The sequence below is a fragment of the Neomonachus schauinslandi genome, chromosome 6 (genome assembly GCF_002201575.2).
Source record: "Neomonachus schauinslandi chromosome 6, ASM220157v2, whole genome shotgun sequence".
Lineage (NCBI taxonomy): Eukaryota > Metazoa > Chordata > Mammalia > Carnivora > Phocidae > Neomonachus > Neomonachus schauinslandi.
The window spans coordinates 142,586,497-142,607,894 of NC_058408.1; the positions used below are offsets into that span (position 1 = coordinate 142,586,497).

At 42.7% G+C, this 21,398-nt stretch overlaps 1 protein-coding gene and 1 pseudogene across 1 annotated transcript; one reads left to right on the forward strand and one right to left on the reverse strand.

Moving 5' to 3' along the window:
- The first annotated feature begins 1,148 nt into the window (after nucleotides 1–1,148).
- Nucleotides 1,149–21,200, forward strand: DENND10 (DENN domain containing 10). The gene is made up of 9 exons (XM_021699460.1): nucleotides 1,149–1,273; nucleotides 3,517–3,713; nucleotides 5,971–6,050; nucleotides 9,097–9,245; nucleotides 10,219–10,330; nucleotides 11,133–11,233; nucleotides 15,750–15,857; nucleotides 17,275–17,369; nucleotides 19,812–21,200. The coding sequence occupies exons 1-9, from the start codon at nucleotides 1,219–1,221 to the stop codon at nucleotides 19,986–19,988; spliced, it is 1,074 nt and encodes a 357-aa protein (XP_021555135.1). The 5' UTR covers nucleotides 1,149–1,218; the 3' UTR covers nucleotides 19,989–21,200.
- LOC123325092 lies at nucleotides 14,400–14,824 on the reverse strand (annotated as a pseudogene).
- Nucleotides 21,201–21,398: the final 198 nt, after the last annotated feature.

Consider the following 21,398-nt stretch of genomic DNA (forward strand, 5'->3'; position numbering starts at 1 on the left):
AAAATGACAATGACCACATGTAGAACAGTGGTTATCTCCGTGGGACAGAAAGGGGAAGGAGATTAGAGAAGGGAAGGGCTTCAACTACATTTGTAATACTTTAAATTTTTTTTTTTTTAAGATTTTATTTATTTATTTGAGAGAGAGAGAGAATGAGAGACAGAGAGCACGAGAGGGAAGAGGGTCAGAGGGAGAAGCAGACCCCCTGCTGAGCAGGGAGCCCGATGTGGGACTCGATCCCAAGACTCCAGGATCATGACCTGAGCCGAAGGCAGTGGCTTAACCAACTGAGCCACCCAGGCACCCACATTTGTAATACTTTATTTCTTAAACTGGGTGATAACCACATGTTTTTCTTCAATTGGTATATATTTATGAAATATTTCATATTAAATATTCTAAAACATATCAAATGAGATGGGGGTGGGTTTGTATTTCTGTAGACACCAAAGACCCTCCCTAATTAATTAGTTTTGTGGGATTTGGGGTTAGAGGCACAGAGGCTCCACAAGGAGGGACGCACCCGAACTGCCTGGCTCCTTTTCCTCATTCAGATCTGGGTTTAAATAACCTTCCTCAGAGAATCCTTCCTCCAAACCTATTTTAAAGCAGCACACCCCCTTCACCCTCTAACACACTGCACTATTTTATTGCAAAGCGCCTATCACTCTAGGCTGTTTTAGGATTATTTTATTCCGCAGTTGTCTGTCTCCCTCCACTAGAATGTTCTGTCTTGCTCAACACTATTCCCAAAGTCTTTTCAAATCTTCAGGTTTTTTTGTTTGTTTTTTGTTTTTTGTTTTGGGATGGCTGGCTGGCTGACTGACTGACTGAATGAATATCCTTCCTCCATACTCAGGACGCCTCTTTTTAGCCGGTCTGGAGGGCAGAGGTAGAATGAAAAAAGCCTGAGGAGGGGAGGGAAGATTGCAGTAGGTTGAGGAGAGGGCTTAAGAAGATCTGGATTAGAGGAAGTGAGGGAAGCTGCCGACGCTGATTGTTTTCTGAGGGTAGAGAGTCACCGGCTGAACGTGAGTTGGAGAGCAGGAAGTCTAGGCGTCGGGGGCGGGGCCTCCAGGGCGGAGGCGGGGCCCGGGGAGGCGGGGCCTTGTAGGAGGGTGGGGCCGGAGGGTGAGCGTTGCCCGGGAGGAGAGGCGGGCCTGCGAGCGGGTTGCTGGGAGCGTTGAGCTGCTGTTGCTGCGGCGGCGGCGGTGGAAAATGGCTGCCGCTGAGGCGGTGGACACTCAGCTGATGCTCGGAGTCGGCCTGATCGGTGAGGACGAAGGCTCCCTGCCCCGCAGGCCCGCGCCCCAGTTTCGCCTCCGCCTCCGCCTGGGCTGGGGTGGTCTCTGCTCCCGCGGCCTCCGGCGCCGCCCGCGGTGAGGAGGTCGCGGTCCCTTCTGTTGGGCCTGGGCCGGGGGCTGCGGGGCCCGGCCTCCTCGGCGCGGGGACTCGGTCAGTAGCCCTGGGCCCGTCCGTCTGCGGTCTCGCGTGGGACCCACTCGGGCCGGGCAGCGGGGCGGAGGGGCCCCGGGCCTCCTCCCGGACGCCCGGTGCTGCAAACGAGCCCGGACATCGAGGGTGACCGACCTCCGGCGGCTGCAAGGGGGCCGCTGCACAGGCGGGGCGGGGGCTGGGCGGAGAGCGGTCGAGGGCCGCGCAGCTGGGAGGCTGCGGGGCCGACCTCGGAGCTTCGGGGAGCCACGCGTGACTGCCTGCCCTGCACCGGGCTGGCCCGGATTATGTGGGTTGAGCGGTTCGAGTCTCGGTGGCTAACTGTGCCAGCCTGAGTACTGAGCATTATGCACGAATTACCTCCCGTTAGACTTCTACCACGGCTCCGGGGGGTGTAGGTAATGTTTGATGGCCACATTTTGGAGAAGCAGATGGAAGCCCAGGGTGTCATTTGTGCCGGACGCACGCTAGGAAGTGGTGGAGCCAGGTTTGGGACCCTTGCAGTCTAGCCACGGAGCCGCAACTCGTACCAGTGGAGGAACCCTGCATCATAAGATAAAGCCCATGCACGTAGCCGGAGTGTCCACATAATCTCATATGGTGGGGTCCCGGTTAGTTTTGAGGAAATAGTGGTTGAGGAAGTACGTTGGGATCTTTGGGTGTGCCTGAGCCGAGTGCAGTGTTTCAGGGTTGGGTGTTTCAAGGAACCATTCATCCCATAGGCTGCAGCGAGCACCCGGTTGCTTGAATGACTGTCGGTTCCCTGCGTGCCATTGTCCTTTGAAATAATATTCTATTGAGATTTTTTCAAACACCTAAACATTCTGGTCCTCTAATGTAGAAGAACATTGCTTGCGTTTAGCAAAACTGTCTATATTTTCAGTGTCTCAAAGGAGTGCATTTATCTGGGAATGGCTTCCTGTATTTATTTCTGGTGTGATTTTAAAACAAAACCTAATTATTTCAGGCATCTTAGTCCTACTTGAAGGTACTTCTGAATGAGGTTGGGTTAAATTCTGACTTTATCTGGTAACAGCAAAGATGAAGATGACTTATAATCATTTTAAATTCAGCAGGTTTTGTTATTTTTCATGTGGACACGGATTTAAAAGGGATTTGCCTCAATATAATGGTGGGGGAGGGAGCGCCTGGGTGGCTCAGTTGGTTGGGCCGCTTCCTTCGGCTGGGGTCATGATCCTGGACTCCCAGGATCGAGTCCCACATCGGGCTCCCTGCTCAGCAGGGAGTCTGCTTCTCCCTCTGACCCTCCCCCCTCTCATATGGTCGCTCTCTCTCTCAAATAAATAAATAAAATCTTTTAAAAAAATAATAATGGTGGGGGAGAGCTCTCTCTCCCCCTTATGAAATGAGGAGGAGCCAGGTGTGTGTAGTTGCTGGCGCTGAATGATGGAGATGGGGGAATTCATTTTTTAAAATTCTCTTTTCTAAATGCTTGGTATTTTTCATAATAAAATTGTTTTTTAAAATCTATAGAGTAGATCAAAATCTGCATCCTTCCTGCTATATGTGCAATAACTGTTTTTCTGAAGTTTGGCTACATTATTGAGGTGTTCACTTTGATGATGAAACTACATACATGATGGCATAACCATTATTATTATTATTACTATTTTAAATACAGAATTTGCACAAGCAGTAACGTTTCACCATTTTCTTCATCCCCAGTTTTGTTTTTAACAAACCCTTCCTATGTATTTATTAAAGATCCTTCTCAATAGATAAAAATATAATGATGAGTTTATGAGAATTTGTGTGGGAGGGGAAGGGTAAAGGGGAAAACCTCTACCAAAGCTGTAAGGCTAAATATTCATTCATGATTTGTTATAAAAGCTTTTTACTCAGGTGGCCTAAAACTCAAGATCAGGAGAGCTAGATAATTTGACCAGTAGAGGTAGGTGGGAATTTGGGGTCACACGTGCTCCGGGATGCTTTGTAAAATGGGATGTTAAAACTGATTCCACTAAGTGCTTCTGAGTAACCAATCAATTCACTTCCTTGCTGCTGTTTGACATTCTCACAGTGACCATCTTTCCACCGTAGAAAAGGACACAAATGGAGAAGTTCTGTGGGTGTGGTGTTATCCTTCCACGACAGCTACTTTAAGGAATTTACTGCTGAGAAAATGCTGCCTTACAGATGAGAGCAAACTTCTCCATCCCTTCGTCTTTGGTCAGTACAGAAGAACATGGTTTTATATCACAACAATCGAAGTTCCAGATTCTTCAGTTTTGATAAAGGTATGACTGCATAAAGGTCAAACAACCAAAAATAATTAACGTGATGTCACATTATTCCAGTCACTCTTAGCTTTTGACATTATCATTCACATACGCTTTTGAAAAATACTAAACATGATTTTCATTGGGAATGTTCCCTTTCAGGTTTCACTCATTTATTCTATAAACTTTTGTTGGTGTATATTATATGACTGACGCTGTGGTTGGATAGTGAAGCCCTTTCCAGGTTATACTCTTTTGGAGTAGAAATGTAGAAGAACTTTAAAAGTCATGACTCTGATTAATAAAAGTGGAAAGAAGCATTTTTCTATAATTAAAAACTATTTTAAGGGATAGAATTATCCTTGGCATAATTAAGAAAACTTGTTTCATTTGTGGATGGTAAGGATATATTAAGAATAGGAAGGAGAATTAAGGAAACTCATGTATTCGGTAAGCTTTTTTGTGTGTGTCATTTGATACGAACAGTATCAGTGTGACATGTTGAAAACCAGTATGTGGTCATTGTGGGCTTTCCTAATCCCAAGCAACCAGCACGTTTTTTTCAAAGAAAAGAAATATTAGAAAGTGGCTAAACTCCTGGCGTGTTCCTAGGTGGGAACTTCCTTTACCTTCCAGCGTTACTTTTATAACCAATAACCAGACTATATGAAGCATGTCCAAGATACCAGTTTAAATGTAAGGAATTACATTTAAAATAACAGGAAGGCAACTATTTAAAACTGCTAGAGGTTTGGGGCACCTGGGTGGCTTAGTTGGTTAAGTGTCTGATTCTTGATTGTGGCTCAGGTCATGATCTCAGGGTCCTGAGATCAAGCCCCAGGGCAGGCTCCACGCTCAGCAGGGAGTCTGCTTCTCTCCCTCTGCCGAACCCCCCCCCCCCACATGCGCATTCTCTCTCTCTCAAAATAAATAAAATCTTTAAAAAAATGAAGCACTTCTAGAGGTTTAAGATGAAACAGATTCATAACTAGAAAATGTAAATTGCAAAAAAGATAGTTTTCATTGTGTTATAAAAGCTTTGGTTTAGGGGCGCCTGGGCGGCTCAGTTGTTGAGCGTCTGCCTTGGGCTCAGGTCGTGATCCTGGGATCCTGGGATCGAGCCCCGCATCGGGCTCCCTGCTCTGCGGGAAGCCTGCTTCTCCCTCTTTCACTCCCCCTGCTTGTGTTCCCTCTCTCGCTGTGTCTCTGTCAAATAAATAAATAAAATCTTAAAAAAAAAAAAAAAAGCTTTGGTTTATGTTCATTAAGTTCTTGCTGAGAGGTCTTAATGTATCCTCAAGTAGATTTATCTACGTTTTGCCTGTAGTCTGCCAAACAATAGCAACATTGATTTCAAATCTGTTCTTCAGATTTGAAAAATAGCAAGATGTAGAGATAGTTCTTACACTTCAAAATATGCTTTCTAAAAATCATATTACTCATAATGAATAATTTTCTTAAATTCATAAATTTCTTAAATGCTTTACTTTTTATAATGTTCTGAATTTTGTCCCATTAATGGAAATAATAGCTATATATTAGCAGAAATTTATATTTATAATAATAGAGGCATATAGATAAATGAAGCTTCTTGTAATAGTCCTTTAGACTATATGGCATTCTACAGAGAATTGACTATTTCAGGAACTGTGTGATTTTTTTTTCTTTAAGATTTTATTTCTTTGAGAGGAGAGAGAGAGCACGAGAAGGGGGAAGGGCAGAGGCAGAGGGAGAAACAGGCTCCTGCTGAGCAAGGAGCCTAATGCAGGACTCAATCCCAGGACCCTGGGATCATGACCTGAGCCAAAGGCAGATGCTTAACCAACTAAACCACCCAGGCACCCCAAGGAACTGTGTGATTTTTACTGTATGTATTTTTGTTTTCTATCCTTCTGTTTCATTAATTAATAGCTGATAAATTGGTAGGTCTAATAGCATTTCTAATTCTGCTTTGATGAGGTTAGGGGACTTGAAATGAAAACTCACATTTTTGATACTTGAAATATATTTGCGTTTTTGAAAAAATTTTAACTCTGAAAGTATTATATTCTTATCTAGGAAGTTAAATATTTATGTATATATAAGTATATGTCATTTATATGCATGTGTATATAAGCATAAAAGTATAAAGAAGCAAGTGAAAACTTGGTTACATTTTGATCTTTTCCTTTTAATGCCGGTCTGTCTTGTACAGAGGTTTGCTAGAATATAGTAATAAAAATTAAATCTGTGAAAGTGTCTTTAAAAAGTATACTTTTTTGTTTCTTTTGGACAGGTGACTCATTTTTCTATTGTTCTGACCGCCAAAGATTTTAACCCAGAGAAATATGCCGCCTTCACTAGGATATTGTGTAGGTCTGTATGAAAACTGTATTAAATGCTATCATACAAAAATGAAGATCTTATCCAATAGTTACATAGCAGATTTCTACACCAAGGAAGCAAATTTCAGCCCTCTGCCTCCCCACCTTAATCTTTACTTGCCCTCCAGAAACTGTTTTGTAAAGAGGAACTTTCTCTTCTGCTTTGATGACACTTCTCCTCTTATTTGGGAAAATGGTGGAAGGGAGGAGAAAAAGCAGTTTACACAACTATTGCAGTTCCTGGGGATTTTGAGTCACTTGCCACTTTTGGTCTGCTGCTTCTACTCACTTCCAATTTAGAACTTTCCTTAGCAGGATGGATAAGTTTAAAAGTGCTGGTGAAGTGATAAGCTGGTTCATAGGTGTCAGAGTCTGTGTGTGGGAGTCATTTTGGGGAAAATTAACAGGCATTTTGAATTATGCTAAAGCACAGGAAAATATTTCTTAGCTGGAATGCTGAGAAGCTGAGAATCTGATGAATTGGTTAATTGTGATTCGGGTAAACTTTAGTTTCATTCCAGCTATTGAAAAAAATTATGTAAAATATACCAATCTGCTTTCTTGCCTTGGTAAGTATAAGCAGTAGAGTTAATGAAATCTTTCTTATATGTTAGGGACATTGGTTTTTCCTTAATCAGGGCTTTGAGAGGTTTTGTTTTTTTTAATATTGTTGTCACTAGATAGACTTGTAATTCTAATGTTATGTATTACAACCTCAGCCCTCAGGCTTATGCCCAATAAGTAGTTTTGGGGTGGGGGGTAAAGGGGGTTGTTTTTGTTTTTCTCACTATAAGCCTGATAAATGGTTGCTTTTTTTTTTTTTTTGGCCATTTTTGTGTATGAACATTCATATATACATATCTATAGCGGAAGTCTACTTTCTCATTACTTAAGGGTTTCAGGTAGGTTATATTTTGACAAAATGAAGTTTTACTGGTTTTGCAGCCAGCTATGATAAGAGAGGCTTCTTGCTCTCATAAGTTCCAGGTATATAGTGCACTGTGGGACACAAACAGTTGTCTGCTACTGTCGCACTGACACAAAAGGAGATTATTATCGTTAAGAAGAGACACCGTCTAGAAGCCATGAGCTAAAAACACTGCAAAGTTGTTTTTGAACAAACACTGGACTCTCATTTCATTGGATTGGGTCAAGGTTAGGTTACCCAATGAATTCACTGGGAAATATCCGGGGGCCCAGACTGTAAGGTTGCTTTAGACCCCACTTCCTGCCCAAGAGGAAGCCCGAGGGGTTCCTCACCTTCTGTAGCGCTGTGGAATTGTTGCATTCTGGACGCTTCTCCTGTCACAGTTTAGGAGAAATGAGGACTCAAAGCTATTGGCAGCCACCTCCTCTGCCCCCCACCCCTTACTGCACTTGCCCTCGCCTGTGTTCATACCCACACACTCCTGCACGCACACATGCACACACACGTACACACACATGCACACACACTTACGTCACTAACGTGACTGTGTGCACAGGCGCATAGACCAACACTTTTCAGTGATGCTGAGGTTACCATGGAGGGGCTCCCTTCCATCTCTGGGGAGAGGAGTGGGCAGCATGCCTTCTACAGTTTGCTGCTCACAGTGGCCGTGGGAAGCCCACATGAAGGGGTTCATTCCCTGTGTGGGGTCCAGGTCATTTGCCATGACCCCCTTCATCTTCTCGTCCCTCCAGCTGGTGGCCGTGGCAGAGAACCTGGGTTGCCTGCACACGGAGTCAGTTGTCCGTGCCTGGTGTGGCAGCCTGCGGCCGGCCCATCTGAATAAGCTCCCCTCAGTTGCACTTTGTGGTTTTCCTACAGAATGATTTTGGGCGAATTCCTCCCTCTGTTCAGTATTTCATGGCCCAGGTTGTCATGGAAAAAGTAGTCTTACCCTATTACTCTTCCTATGTTTCTCTTCTCCATTACTGCATATGATTATCTATTTTACAGTTTTAATGGTGTGTTGTTTGTTTGGTGGTTGTAATGTAAGCACATAGTAAAAAATTACAAACAATACAGAAAGGTATACAATGAAAACTAAGTCCCTTCTTTCCCCTATTCCCAACCTCCAAGTGGAGACATTTTCTCCATATAGAAACGTGTGTATGAGTTCATGGGTTTGATTATCTTATATGTATATGATAGCTTACCATATTCATTGTTCTCTACCTTTTTTTTCTCAATTTCTCAAAAAACACAATGATTGACAAAATTTGGTTAGTAGTTAAAACACTTGCTTTTCTTCACTTAATGTACAGTAAATTTGATTTTCAGTTTGATCTGTTTTAAACCATGATTTTATTTTCTTTCCAGTTTTCTATCCCTTTAGCTACTAAAAGACCCAAGTAGGCCCAGTCCTGCTTCTCGGGCACAATTTAGATTTAGTTATTCACAGGAAGAGATTTTAGGGGAACTGATTTTAGGGACTGATTTCACATATGAGCTATAAATGCAGCCAGTTTCCTGTCAGCATTTTCTGGAACTTGATGATGAATATATCTATAGAGTGCATTTATCACCAGAAACTTAAAAGAATTTGGTTTCTTAATTATCTAAATATAGCTACCTCTGGTAACTCTGATAATAAATATAGGTTCTATAATTAGTGCTTTCTCTGTGAACAACGCAAAACTCCTTCCTTGTCAAAGGAAGTCCCAGCAATAAGATAGAGTTGTTTCGAATAGAAACTATTTGTGAACGTAAGATATACAGAGAGATAAGTATGCCATATTTTTAAGAATAATGGGGCCTCAGAGAGTCCACAGCTCATTCTCCTGCCTGAGTGGATGATAGCAGACTTCCCCAGATGTAAGGAGAAAGCCACCTTCCGGGAATTGTTGAAGGTCTCTCCAGTGGTTATTTTTTTGATACACTTTCAAATTAAATTCTAGAAGTAGTCATATCATGAAAAGATTCAGGCATTCAGAAGTGTATTAGCAAGTTGACTTAGATTTTGTAGTAAGGACCCATACGTAGCCTTGGTTTGCATTGCTCCGTGTGGTTCATGCTGAATAAAAGCTTGGTTGCTTTTTGTCTTTTCTTACAGAATGTACCTGAAACATGGGAGCCCAGTTAAAATGATGGAGAGTTACATTGCAGTTCTCACAAAGGGGATATGCCAGAGTGAAGAAAATGGCTCTTTCCTTAGTAAGGATTTTGATGCCCGAAAGGCCTATCTTGCAGGCTCCATCAAAGGTAAAAAAAAAAAAAGGCACAAAACAAAAACCCATCCCAGATAGTTCCATCCCCAATCCAGGGCAATCCTCATTAGACTGATATTCCATCTTCCTGTATACTTTCATCTATGTAATATTTATTTGTTAAACAGGAGGGTAATTCAACTTCTACATTGCCTTATTTGATTAGAATTCTATTTAGGAAAGCAGGTTTTTTTGGTGGTCCTTTCCATAGGATTCTGACAGTTAATATAGAAATGTTCTTTCACAGGTAAGCTGAATCTCGCGGCTTGAGTCTCCACTGACTTCCACAGTTTTTCTTTCCTTACATTTTAGTAGTTACTTCTTCCATGTGGAGAGCTCCAGCCCCTGACCCAGCGTTCTTAACTCCCCACCTTTCTCTCCTAGCTGGAACATCCCAAATGGCAGTACAGGGCCGAGCCACAGACTTCAAGGTCCTTAAAAGGGAGGAGAGGAGAGCTCGGAGGGTCATGCTAGCTGTCATTCTTGTCCTCCCACAGCGCTGTGTTTGCTCTTGATCCTACTGTTCTATACCGTTTCGAAGCATCCCTGTTGGAGTGTTAGGTTTGTCCAGCTATCTCAAAAGGACCTAAGTCATGACGTGTGTATGTGTGTGGGGTGGGGGAGGGTGTCGGTGAATTTTTTTTAAAACGTAAGGATTTTTCATGACAGAAAGATGCTGGTTCCCTTCCTATCATTTATTCTACTTTCTTGTGGCTCTGGCTTCATCTCTGCATCCAGCACAGAATCCCTTGGGGGGCAGGTTGAGGCTGCTATAGCATCCATCCTAGGGAGCAGATAGGGATTTCTGTGCCCATCAAGGGCATGAGGTACTTCTTTTCTTTGTTCTCTGTATTGAAAATATTTCTGTATTCTGTATATAGAAAAGAATCTCTGGAAATACAAAAAATCCTTTCCAATAACAATGTTATTATTTAATGCAGTAATATTTTAATTTCTTGTGTTTTAAGATATTGTATCTCAGTTTGGAATGGAAACTGTTATCTTACACACAGCGTTGATGTTAAAGAAAAGAATTGTCGTCTATCACCCCAAAATAGAAGCTGTCCAGGAGTTCACCAGGTATTGTCTCTGGTCATTAAAAAGTGGAGGCTTTGTTGGCAGCCATTATGGGTCAATCTGTGTTCCTTTGTGCTCTGTTCTGTTGCACATTTGGTATAAATAGAATGTGTTAGGCTGTGGGTGAAATGCCATTTTGGTCTAATGTGTCAGGTGAGATTTAGTAGTTCGAGGCCACTGAATTTAGGCAGATTCTTCTTTAAATTTAGAAGTATGAATACTTTAGAGCAGGGAGTTTAACCGTTTCCTTGCCAGACAGTAAATATTTTAGGCTTGTAGGCCGTAGGTTCTCTGTCCCAACCACCCAAGTGCATATGTAAATGAATGAGCACGTCTGTGTTCTGGTTACAACACAAACAGCCAATCCATGGTCACAGTTTCCTGACCCCTGTTTTAAGTCATTCATTCATTTTTTCCACTTTTACCACAGACTCTTCTTTTTCTTTTTCTTTTTCTTTTTTTTTTAAGATTTATTTATTTGAGAGAAAGAGAGCACATATGTGCAGGTGGGAGGAAGAGGGACAAGCAAACTCCACACTGAGCGTGGAGCCCACTATGGGACTCAATCCCAGGACCCTGGGATCGTGACCTGAGCAGAAGGCAGATGCTTAACCGACTGAGCTACCCAGGCGCCCCTAAAACATTGCATTACTTTAACTTGAAGCCTGGAGGTTTTGGCACGTTTAGCTTTCGTTCTCCCCTCTGTTTCTGATAGCCAGTTTCCTCCTGGGGAAGAAGAGGAAGGAGTGTGGGCTGAGTCAGGTGCGGGCCGGCAACCATTTGAGTTCTTGCCTTAATTCCCTAGGACTCTGCCTGCCCTGGTGTGGCATCGACAGGACTGGACCATACTTCATTCCTATGTGCACCTGGATGCCGATGAGCTGGAAGCCCTGCAGATGTGCCCAGGTAGGTGACAGCATCTCAGGGGACGAGAGCCTTGGCTTTATCCAGGGTTGTTGTTGGTTTGGGGGAGTATTTTTGCATTCCTAAAGGGAATAATGATTTATTATTTCTTTGGTAAATGCAGCCAATTCTTTTTCCTTAAAAGAATTATTTTTAATTTTTAAAAATATTGCAGTAAAATATCCATAGTACAAAATTTACCATCATAATCATCTTTAAGTATATAATTCAGAGGCACTAAGTACATTTCACTTTGTTGTACAACCATCACCAAAATACGATTTATTTTTAATTTGTAAAGTTTCCCTGTCAGTGATTTGACTTAGACTTTATTTTGAGCCTTTGCATATTTTTTCTCAAAGGAAAAATAAAATTATTTTTTAATGACGTTATTGTACTTGTATAAAAATTTTTAATGGTAAGATTCTGAGAATAGGGCACCTGGGTGGCTCAGTCGGTTAAACGTCTGCCTTCGGCTCAGGTCATGATCCCAGGGTCCTGGGATCGAGTCCCACACCAGGCTCCTTGCTCAGCAGAGAGCCTGCTTCTCCCCTGCCTGTCGTTCCCCCTGCCCCCTGCTTGTGTTTGCTCTCTGTCTCTCTCTCTTGCTCTCTCTGTGTCAAATAAATAAAATCTTTAAACAAACAAAAAAAAGATTCTGAGAATAAAAACAGTATTATTTATATCTGTAGGAATTCTAATATTGTGGTGACGTAGTCTTTTGTTTTTGTTTCTTTAAATTTAAGGTTATCATGCCCTTTATACTTTTATGGTCTTAAAAGATTCTTTCATAAAGTGATAACGATAATGATAGATGATAGGGGCTTTTGTTGTTGCTTTTTCAATTATGAAAAATTTCTTACATATAAACAAAAATGCAATATTTATGCAGGTTATAAAAAAATTAAAAGAACACTCACAGACTCACCAGAGATGAAAAAGTAGAATACTATCTGTACTTTGAAGCATCTCATGTGCCTTCCCATCTCATTCCTCACTCCCTTCTTCTAGCCCCGTACATAGAAACGCATATCTCTAAATAATATATTGTTTAGTTTTACTAAACTAACTTTATATATGTGGATTCATGATATATGAATTCTTCTGTGGCCTGTGTTTTGGTTTTTGTTTTATTTTTGCTTAACAGTATTTTTGTAGGATTTTGTATTTTCATGTGGCTATTTGTAGTCTCGTTCATTTTTGCTGCTGTATAGGATCCCATTAAGTGATATACCATAGTTTATTCACTCGGACTTTTTTCCTTATTCTTATTTATTTATTTATAAGATTTATTTATCTATTTCAGAGAGAGAGGGAGGGGGAGAGAGAGAGAGCAAGTGGGGGGTGGAGAGGGGCAGAGGGAGAGAATCTCAAGCAGACTCCCCACTGAGTGTGGAGCCCGATGCAGGGCTCAATCCCAGGACCCTGAGATTATGACCTGAGCCTAAATCAAGAGTCAGTCACTCAGTGGACTGAGTCACCCAGGCGCCCCTCTCATTTTTCACTTTTAAAACAGTGCTGCTGGGGCGCCTGGGTGGCTCAGTCGGTTGAGTGGCTGCCTTCGGCTCAGGTCATGATCCCAGGGTCCTGGGATCGAGCCCCACGTCGGGCTCCCTGCTCGGTGGAGAGCTTGCTTCTTCCTCTCCCTCTCCCTGCTGTTCTGCCTACTTGTGCTCTCTCTCTCTCTGTCAAATAAATAAAATCTTTAAAAAAAATAAAAATAAAAAAATAAATAAATAAAACAGTGCTGCTACGGGCATTCTTTTTTTTTTTTTTTTTAAGATTTTATTTATTTATTTGAGAGAGAGACACAGCGAGAGAGGAAACACAAGCAGGGGGAGTGGGAGAGGGAGAAGCAGGCTCCCCGCCGAGCAGGGAGGCCAATGCGGGGCTCCATCCCAGGACCCTGGGATCATGACCTGAGCCAAAGGCAGACGCTTAACGACTGAGCCACCCAGGCGTCCCTGCTACAGGCATTCTTATTATGGGTCTCTTGGTGCACACATGTAAGACTTTCTCTAGGTCATACGTCAGGAAGTAGAATGTCTGGGTTATAAGGCAAGCAGATTCTCAAGCTGCAAGGTAATGGCAAATGTTTTCCTCAGAAATTGTACCAATTTACCCTCTTACCAGTGTAGGAGAGGTCCCATTGCTTCATGTCCTCAACAACACTTGGTTACTGTCAAACTTTAAAATGTTGGCCAACTGGGGTGCCTGGGTGGCTATTAGTTTCAGGTATACAAAGTAGTAATTCGACAATTATATCCATTATGAAACATTCACCATAATAAATTTACTCACCGTCACCCTATTAAGTTATTACAGTATTATTGACTATATTCCCTATGCTGTACTTTTCATCCCTGTGACTTATTTATTTTATAACTGGAAGTTTGTACCTCTTCATCTCATTCACCCATTTTGCCCATCCCCTTACTCTAGAAATCCTAATTTTAATGTGCTGGAATTTATTAAACTTTTTTGTTATGACTTTAGTTTTTATATTTTGTGTAAGAAAATCTTTATACCAAGGGTAGAAGCATATTTCGTAAAAATTAAAAAAGTGTTTTTTCTTCCCCATTTAAGTCTTTAACGTACCTAGAACGAGTGTTTTTGTAGTGAGTTTGGGATTTTTTTTTCCCAGTTGGAAAGCCAGTTGGCCCAGGACTACTTAGTGAGTGGGGTACTCTTTTCTCCAGTAATCAGTATCATTTCTGTCAAATATCATATTTTCTCATGTGAGTGAGTCTGTGTCTGGCTGGCCTGCAGTTAAATTTTTGTTTCTGTTGCTGTTATTTTTTAAATATTTTCTTTTGGTAAAGCAAAACTTTAGCATTGATAAATTGGTCCTCAAAAAAATTTTTTTTTGTTTTTAATTGTACTACTGAGTGAAATCTGAAAAATCTGGTAGCTGTTATTTTAGCATCAGTTCCAAAGGTCTGCTAATTCTTGAGTTGCCCTGATTCCTTGAGCATTTATTGTTTCTTCTTCCTTTTTTTTAATTTCTTTAAAAAAAATTTTTTTTATTAATACAGTATTTATTTGTCTTTCCTCTGTCACACCCTGAGCCAACCACTTTCCCCAGGCTGCCTGGGGAGGTATAGGAAAAGGAACACACAGGGCAGACGAGACTCGGGAGAAAGACCTATGGGAGGTGGAGACGGCTCCTTCACCTGGTGAAGAGGATGAGAAAGGCCACCATCAGGCACAAGGGCCCCATGGCCTCTGAGAGGGCAAAGTCCAGAATGGTGTAGGAGAAGAGCTGTTGCTTCAGAGAGGGATTCCTGGCATAACCAATGATGAGGCTCCCAAACACAGTCCCAATTGCAGCCCCAGAGCCAGCCACCCCTACCGTGGCAGCCCCAGCCCCAATGAACTTGGCTGCTATATCGACGTCCCTTGCAATGGCGCTGGTTTGGAAGCTGCGGCTAGGAATAAGTGAGGTCAGGGGACGTGGGGCTGCCAAGCCGCTGAGGCTCTCATCTGTCGGTGTCTCTGGTGGTTTTAGCACCACTGCAGACAGTGATGGGCTCAACAGCTGAGAGGTGCCCCGACCAAGAAGGGAGTGGAGACAAACTTGGCACAGGCGGACATTTTCAGGGGCTGAGGGGCTGTGGCAGGAGAGCTGCTCCCAGTGCAGAGAAGACAGAGAGTCCTTGAGCATTAATTGTATCAGATCTGAGACCGGTGAAGGATGATGCCGCTCCCAGCATGCTGTCCCTGAGAAAGCCGGGTGTTTGGCTGTGGTTTCTTAGAGACAAAGACCTAAACGGGGACCACTGGTCCATAGAACCCTTGCCGCCTCGGCCTTGGCATCATTCTTGACCTGAATAGCAATGACTGAAAAGTAAATGCCTTCTTCCTTGACACTAAAATCTAATTTGGGGTCATTTAGAGTTGTATGAGCTTCTTCAGGCAACTGACAATAGTGAAGTCTTAAGAAATGCCGGGGCACCTGGGTGGCTCAGTTTGTTAAACGACTGCCTTCAGCTCAGGTCATGATCCCAGGGTTCTGGGATCGAGCCCCACATTGGGCTCCCTGCTCGGCCGGAAGCCTGCTTCTCCCTCTCCCACTCCCCCTGCTTGTGTTCCCTCTCTCGCTGTCTCTCTCTCTCTCTCTCAATTAAATAAATAAATAAAATCTTAAAAAAAAAAAAAAAAAGAAATGCCCAGGGTACAGCTGATGTACCCTGAATAGAACAGTGAAGAAAAGCACCTGATGAGCTTTTTTTTTAAAGATTTTATTTATTTATTTGAGACAGAGAATGAGAGAGAGAGAGAGAAGGAGAGCACAAGAGGGGGGACCGGGAGAGGGAGAAGCAGACTCCCTGCTGAGCAGGGAGCCCGATGTGGGACTCGATCCCGGGACTCCAGGATCATGACCTGAGCCGAAGGCAGTCGCTTAACCAACTGAGCCACCCAGGCGCCCCTGATGAGCTTCTAGATTCAATTCTCTTTTGATACATTCACAGTAGGATTTGTTCCTACTCCAGTAATGTTGGTCATCTTTGTAATGCAGGTTACATTGCTGGATTTGTGGACTTGGAGGTGAGCAATAGATCAGACCTCTATGACGTGTTTGTGAATCTGGCAGATAGTGAGATTACCATTGCTCCACTTGCAAAAGGTTCGTTCTCTGTTCTGTTCTGTTGTTGATACAAAATGTCATCAAGCAGTTGTACTTTTTAAAAATACTTAATTGTTAAACATTTTAATTCCAGTGTAGTTAACATACAGCGTCATGTTAGTTTCAGGTGTACAGTGTAGTGACTCAGCAGTTCAATATGTTACTGCTCATCAAGATAAGCTACTCTTAATCTCCTTCACCTGTTTCCCCCATTCCCCCTGCCTACCTTAAGCAGTTCTGTTTTTTAGGCTGATTCTCTAAAACTGGTATTCGAGGGCCTGCTTAGCATGCTGTGCTGAAACCGTAGGGATTTTTCTGTGTCTAGAACACGACGTTTATTCTTATGGGTCTCGCCATGGTAGTAATACATTCGGGGCGCTTAGGCCGTACAGTATATGTTAATGAGATAGCCTCTTTATCTCGTTTCTCCAGGTCTCTGTTTAAACAAGCTGTATTAGGGATCTCTTGCTGCATAACAGATCACTTCTAAACTTAGTGATTTAAAACAGCAAATATTGGTTATCTCAGTTTCAGGACTGACTTAGCTGAGAGGTCAGTTGAGGTCAGTTGAGGTCAGCTGAGAGGTTCTTGACTGACGATTCAGTCAAGATAACTGCCAGTGCTGCAGTCCTCCGGAGGCTCGACTTCTGAGTTAACTCACGTGGCTTTAGCAGGAGGCCTCACCACATGGGCCTCTCCGTAGAGCAGCTCGAGTGTTGTCATGACACAACAGCTGGCTTCCCCAAGAGCGAATGGTCCGAGAGACAGAAAGACCACAGTGCCTTCTATGACTCGCTCTCAGAAGTCATACGCCAGTTCCTCCATGTTCTGTTTGTTAGAAGGAAGTCATTAAGTCCAGTCCACACTTAAGAGAGGGGAAGTATGCTGCCCCCCGCCCTCGAAGGACAGAGGATCAAAACAGGTGTAGAAGTTGAGCAGCGCACAAGGGCTGAACATGACTCCTGTGTGGAAAATCTTTTTGAAAGATGTGTCAGTAAGCACATGGGAATGGAGGTCATGGCCTTTGGTAAAGCCAAAGTGATAAGAAACTAGTGGTGGCCTGGGCCACTTAAACTGCTGAAGCATTAGGACCAGAAGGGGTGGCCATCTCCCTGCTGCCAGGGGTTTCTCCGAGTCTATAAAGTGGGCCCATCTCAGCATTATGCGAATGGAGTTTGGTCCTTGGAGTGACAACAGAAATGTTTTTATTTTGAACATGAGGTATAAATCGTGATTATGCTCACCTCCTAGCACATCGTCCTACTTGGGCTCAGTAATAAGATGGAAATGCGGGAGGTTGTCAGTTGGTTGTTTTGGAAGTTCCTTCTGTGTGGTTGTTTACCTTTTCAAGTAGACAGCATGGTTTTTATTATGTAAACTTGTAAATATTCACATAACATGTGCTTGATCTCACCAGAGGCCATGACAATGGGCAAACTACACAAAGAAATTGGCCAGCTCATTGTTCAGTCTGCAGAAGATCCGGAGAAATCAGACAGCCAAGTTATACAGGTAAGTCGTCAGTCCTCCGACTTCCTGAGAGTCCTGAAACGGTGTAGCTGGGCGGGCTGTGGCAGGGCTGCATGGTGGCCGGGGGGCAGAAGCTCAGACGAGGCTCTGTGGGACGGCCCTGCTGAAGATGAGCAGGTGGGGGGCACCATAGCCAAAGAGTTATCAGGCTCTGGGAACAGATATATACAGGGGGCTGGTGCTGAAGGCCAGCGTTTGTAGTGAGAAGTGTCACCCCCCAGTGGTCTGGAATGCTTTTCTGGGCCGCCAGTGCATTTTGTGCTCCTAGCAGAATTTTTGTGGAGGAACGCATTGTAGAGAGAAGGTTGCTGCTGAGCAGGGGAATTTAGAGAGAGTGTCTTAATCTAGCTTTGATGTATTGTGTTCAGAACATCAGTAAGCATATAATCAGATCCCTGCCAAAGTGGGCAGCCTGTGGGGTCTACTTGCCTCTGGGGTTTACCTGTCAAGCCCGGTGTCCATATGGACCCGCCCCTCTCCCCTTGCCAGATTGGGATAGTCAAAGAGTTTATTTAAGCCTCTCCATGTGGTGATAAAGCCCCTCCTCTGCACTGCAGTCTGCCCAGTCTCCTCTCCTGTCTGCTGTCTTTTTGCATTGCGCCCGGTCCCAGCTCTTTGCTCCTCTCCTGGGATACACTTCTAGCCCGGCCTCTCCCAGACCCTGGCTCATCTAGACCCTCGTGTCATCCCATGGGGGCCAGAGGCCATTGTCTGCACTTGTGCCACCGGGGGGGGGGGGGGGCCCTCTGCTAAGCATGCCCTACTCACCTGTTTGGACCTGGCTCTTTTCTCCATTTATTCATTCATTTACCCGGAAGATATTTATTGAACACTATTTGTCAGGCATTGGGCAAGGGATACTGTGGGGAGCAAGTCCCCTGCCTTCATGTCTTGTATTTAGTGGAGTAGATGAATAGAAAAGAGTGTAAATGCCAGATCATTGTGAGCCATGATAAATGCTGTGATAGAACAAGAAGTCAAGGTAGAGAATGTTAGAGAAGGAGTCCGACAGCTCTCTGAGGAGGGAGCCTGTGAGCTAACAGATGAGAGAAGCCACAGCTTTGATGGGAACCCACCAGCAGCACTGTTCTTTCTGTTCAGTGCTGGTGGCCCATCCAGCTCTGGCCAGGAAGAGTGGGTGGGTCTTGTCCTAAGGACCTGAACACTGAGACTCTTTCTTTCCGTGTGGATCGTCATTGCCAATCCATCCCTCTGTCAACATTTGGGTAAAAAATTGACTTCTTTTTTTTAAGATTTGTTTGGGAGAGAGAGTGTGAGTGAGTGGGGGGAGGGGCAGACTCCCCTCTGATCGGAGAGCCTGATGTGGAGCTCGATCTCAGGACCCATGAGATCATGACCTGAGCCAAAACTAAGAGTCGGGCCCTTAACCAGCCACCCTGGCGCCCCAAAACATTGATTCTTTACAATGTTGGTTAACTATGTAAGTATGAGTTTTGAATTACTATTTTTCATGGACTAAAAGTGATACATAGGTGACTCTGTATAATGTATGAAGAAAGTGTCTGGCATATTGTAGGGGTTTGAAAATATTTGAATGAATGAATGATGTCAGCAAACCAAGAAAAAGACATGATTTAGTGTCAGCTCTGGTGACTCCTCAGCCATGCAAAGTGCTGTCAGTCAGTAGGAGGAATAAAGCCCATGTGACAGGTGCTGGGTTACTCACCCCAGGCAGAAAAGGACTTCGGGAGGAGATCTGTTCTAAAAATAGTAGAGTTCCTCAAAAAGTTAAACACAGGATTACCATAGATCCAGCAATTCTCCTGGATATATATGAGAGAGAATTGAAAATAGGGACTCAAGTATTTACATCCATGTTCATAGCAGCACTATTCACAATAGCCAAAAGGTAAAAAGTAACCCAAATGTCCATCAGTGGATGAATGGATAAACAAAATGTGCCTAGAGTAGGATATTATTCAGCCTTAAAAAGGAATGAAGTTCTAACTTGTGCTACAACATGGACGAACCTTGAAAACATTGTGCTAAGTGAGAGAAGCCAGACACAAAAGGACAAATACTGTGTGATTTCACTTATATGAGGTACCTAGAATAAGCAAATTCATCAAGGCAAAAAGTAGAATGGTGGTTACCAGGGGTTGGAGACGGGGATGGGGAGTTACTGTTTAATGGGTACAAAGTTTAGGAGGATGAAAAAGTTCTGGAAATGGATAGTAGTCATAAAACTCTGTGAATGTACTTAATGCTGCTGAATCATACACTTAAAAATGGCTAAAATGGCAAAAACAGGACACTGGTTTTTCTAAGTTGTTTTAAAAAAGTTTCAGTTTTTCTAATTTATAGTCTGATAAACTTAAAAAATAGCAGGAAGAATTTTCTTCGAATGCAACGATTCATAATTTTTGATGCTAACAAATGGCATATTTTCCTGTTCCATTAAAGGATATTTCCCTAAAAACGAGAGAAATCTTCACCAACCTGGAACCATTTTCAGAAGTTTCTGGTGATGGAGAAAAGCTAGTTCTCAATTTTGAGGCCCTAAAGCAAAGACGATTTCCACCAGCAACAGAAAACTTCCTTTACCATCTAGCGGCAGCTGAGCAGATGCTGAAAATCTGACTGTGACGATGTATCACTGATGAATGATAGAAAGCTCTCTCACCACGATTATCCACTATGTAAAATACTGAAAATAACAATGAAAATGTTATATTTTTAATGATTTAATTGAAAGTATTGCGATTTTACCTGAAAAAGCCCTGAAACACATACGAAAACCCTTCCTCTTTTCTCCTGATTGGTTTCCTGCCTGTGCTCAGTGTTGGACAAAGTGCTGTAACCACCATAAAGAACATTAGCAATGGCGTGGCGTCCTGGAGTAAGAGAGAAAAAGCTCTGCCAAGTTCTTGTGCAAATCACAGCAAACCCAAAAGCCTTCATTATTTAAGTTCCAGTTGTCTCATTGCCTAGCCACCAACTAACAGTTTATTTTCAGAAAGCTGCCTGAAATTTTGCTTTATATTCTTCTAGGAAGAACTTTTATTCCTCATGAGGAACTCTACTTTCTGAGCCAAACTAAGTTTTCTGCAGAACAGTCTAGAAGATCATTCAGAAAAGATCCTGCAGTTGCACTTTCTTGTAAAAGAAAAGAATTTTTTTTTCTTGGCCTTTGAACATTTTTGCCTATGAGGATTTTGCATAAATTTTATACTTGAGTAGACAACTTTAACAATCCATATTTATACTGTCGCAGAGGTAAGCATCTGGCCAACGTAAGCCACTAGGACTCTTTCATTAACCCTGTTGCTGGCAATGTTCTTTTGAAAAAGATGCCAGTCCTTATATGGTGGAGTAAAATAAGAAGCCCATTTTGGATGTAAATATGTAAGTGGGACAGCATCTTTCCGTAATTGCCAAGGCCAAGACCAGAGAGTGTCTTCAGACTTCAGTAAGAGTAATTTGACCACATATGAAGGTAACTGTTCTTGTTCAGGTTATGTATCTTTTTCATAGTTGGAGACCTAAAAGTCACAAAATAAGCATGGAGGTCTAAATTATGTATTTGTTATTTTATTCTATGTACTCAAATTAGTTATGAAAGGTTATTTTACACTCACTACTGTTGTCCTTAGAAATCTTACCTACCCAGAAAAATGTTTGTAAAAAAATCTTTATTAGATCTTTTATTCTTTGTGTTAGACATTTGTTGAGTAAAAATAAAAAATAGCCTTTTTCCCTCCCTCCTTGGGTGGGGGCAGGGGAGGATGTGGAATGAGGTGATGTTTCTAAGGCAAACAATTGAAAATTAAATCTGCACTTTATGAAAACGAATATGAACATCTTTATCTCCCTCATTTTTTGTATTGCTATATCAGCTAATGATCAACGTTGTTAAAATTACAGATTATGATGCAGAAATAAAATGGAAATATTTTGATACTCTAAGTTTTAGGCAGCTGAAGAATTGTGCCCTCTTTCTGTAATTCTCCCCACTTCGAACAAAAGATAAAACCCTTTTGTCAATGCAGA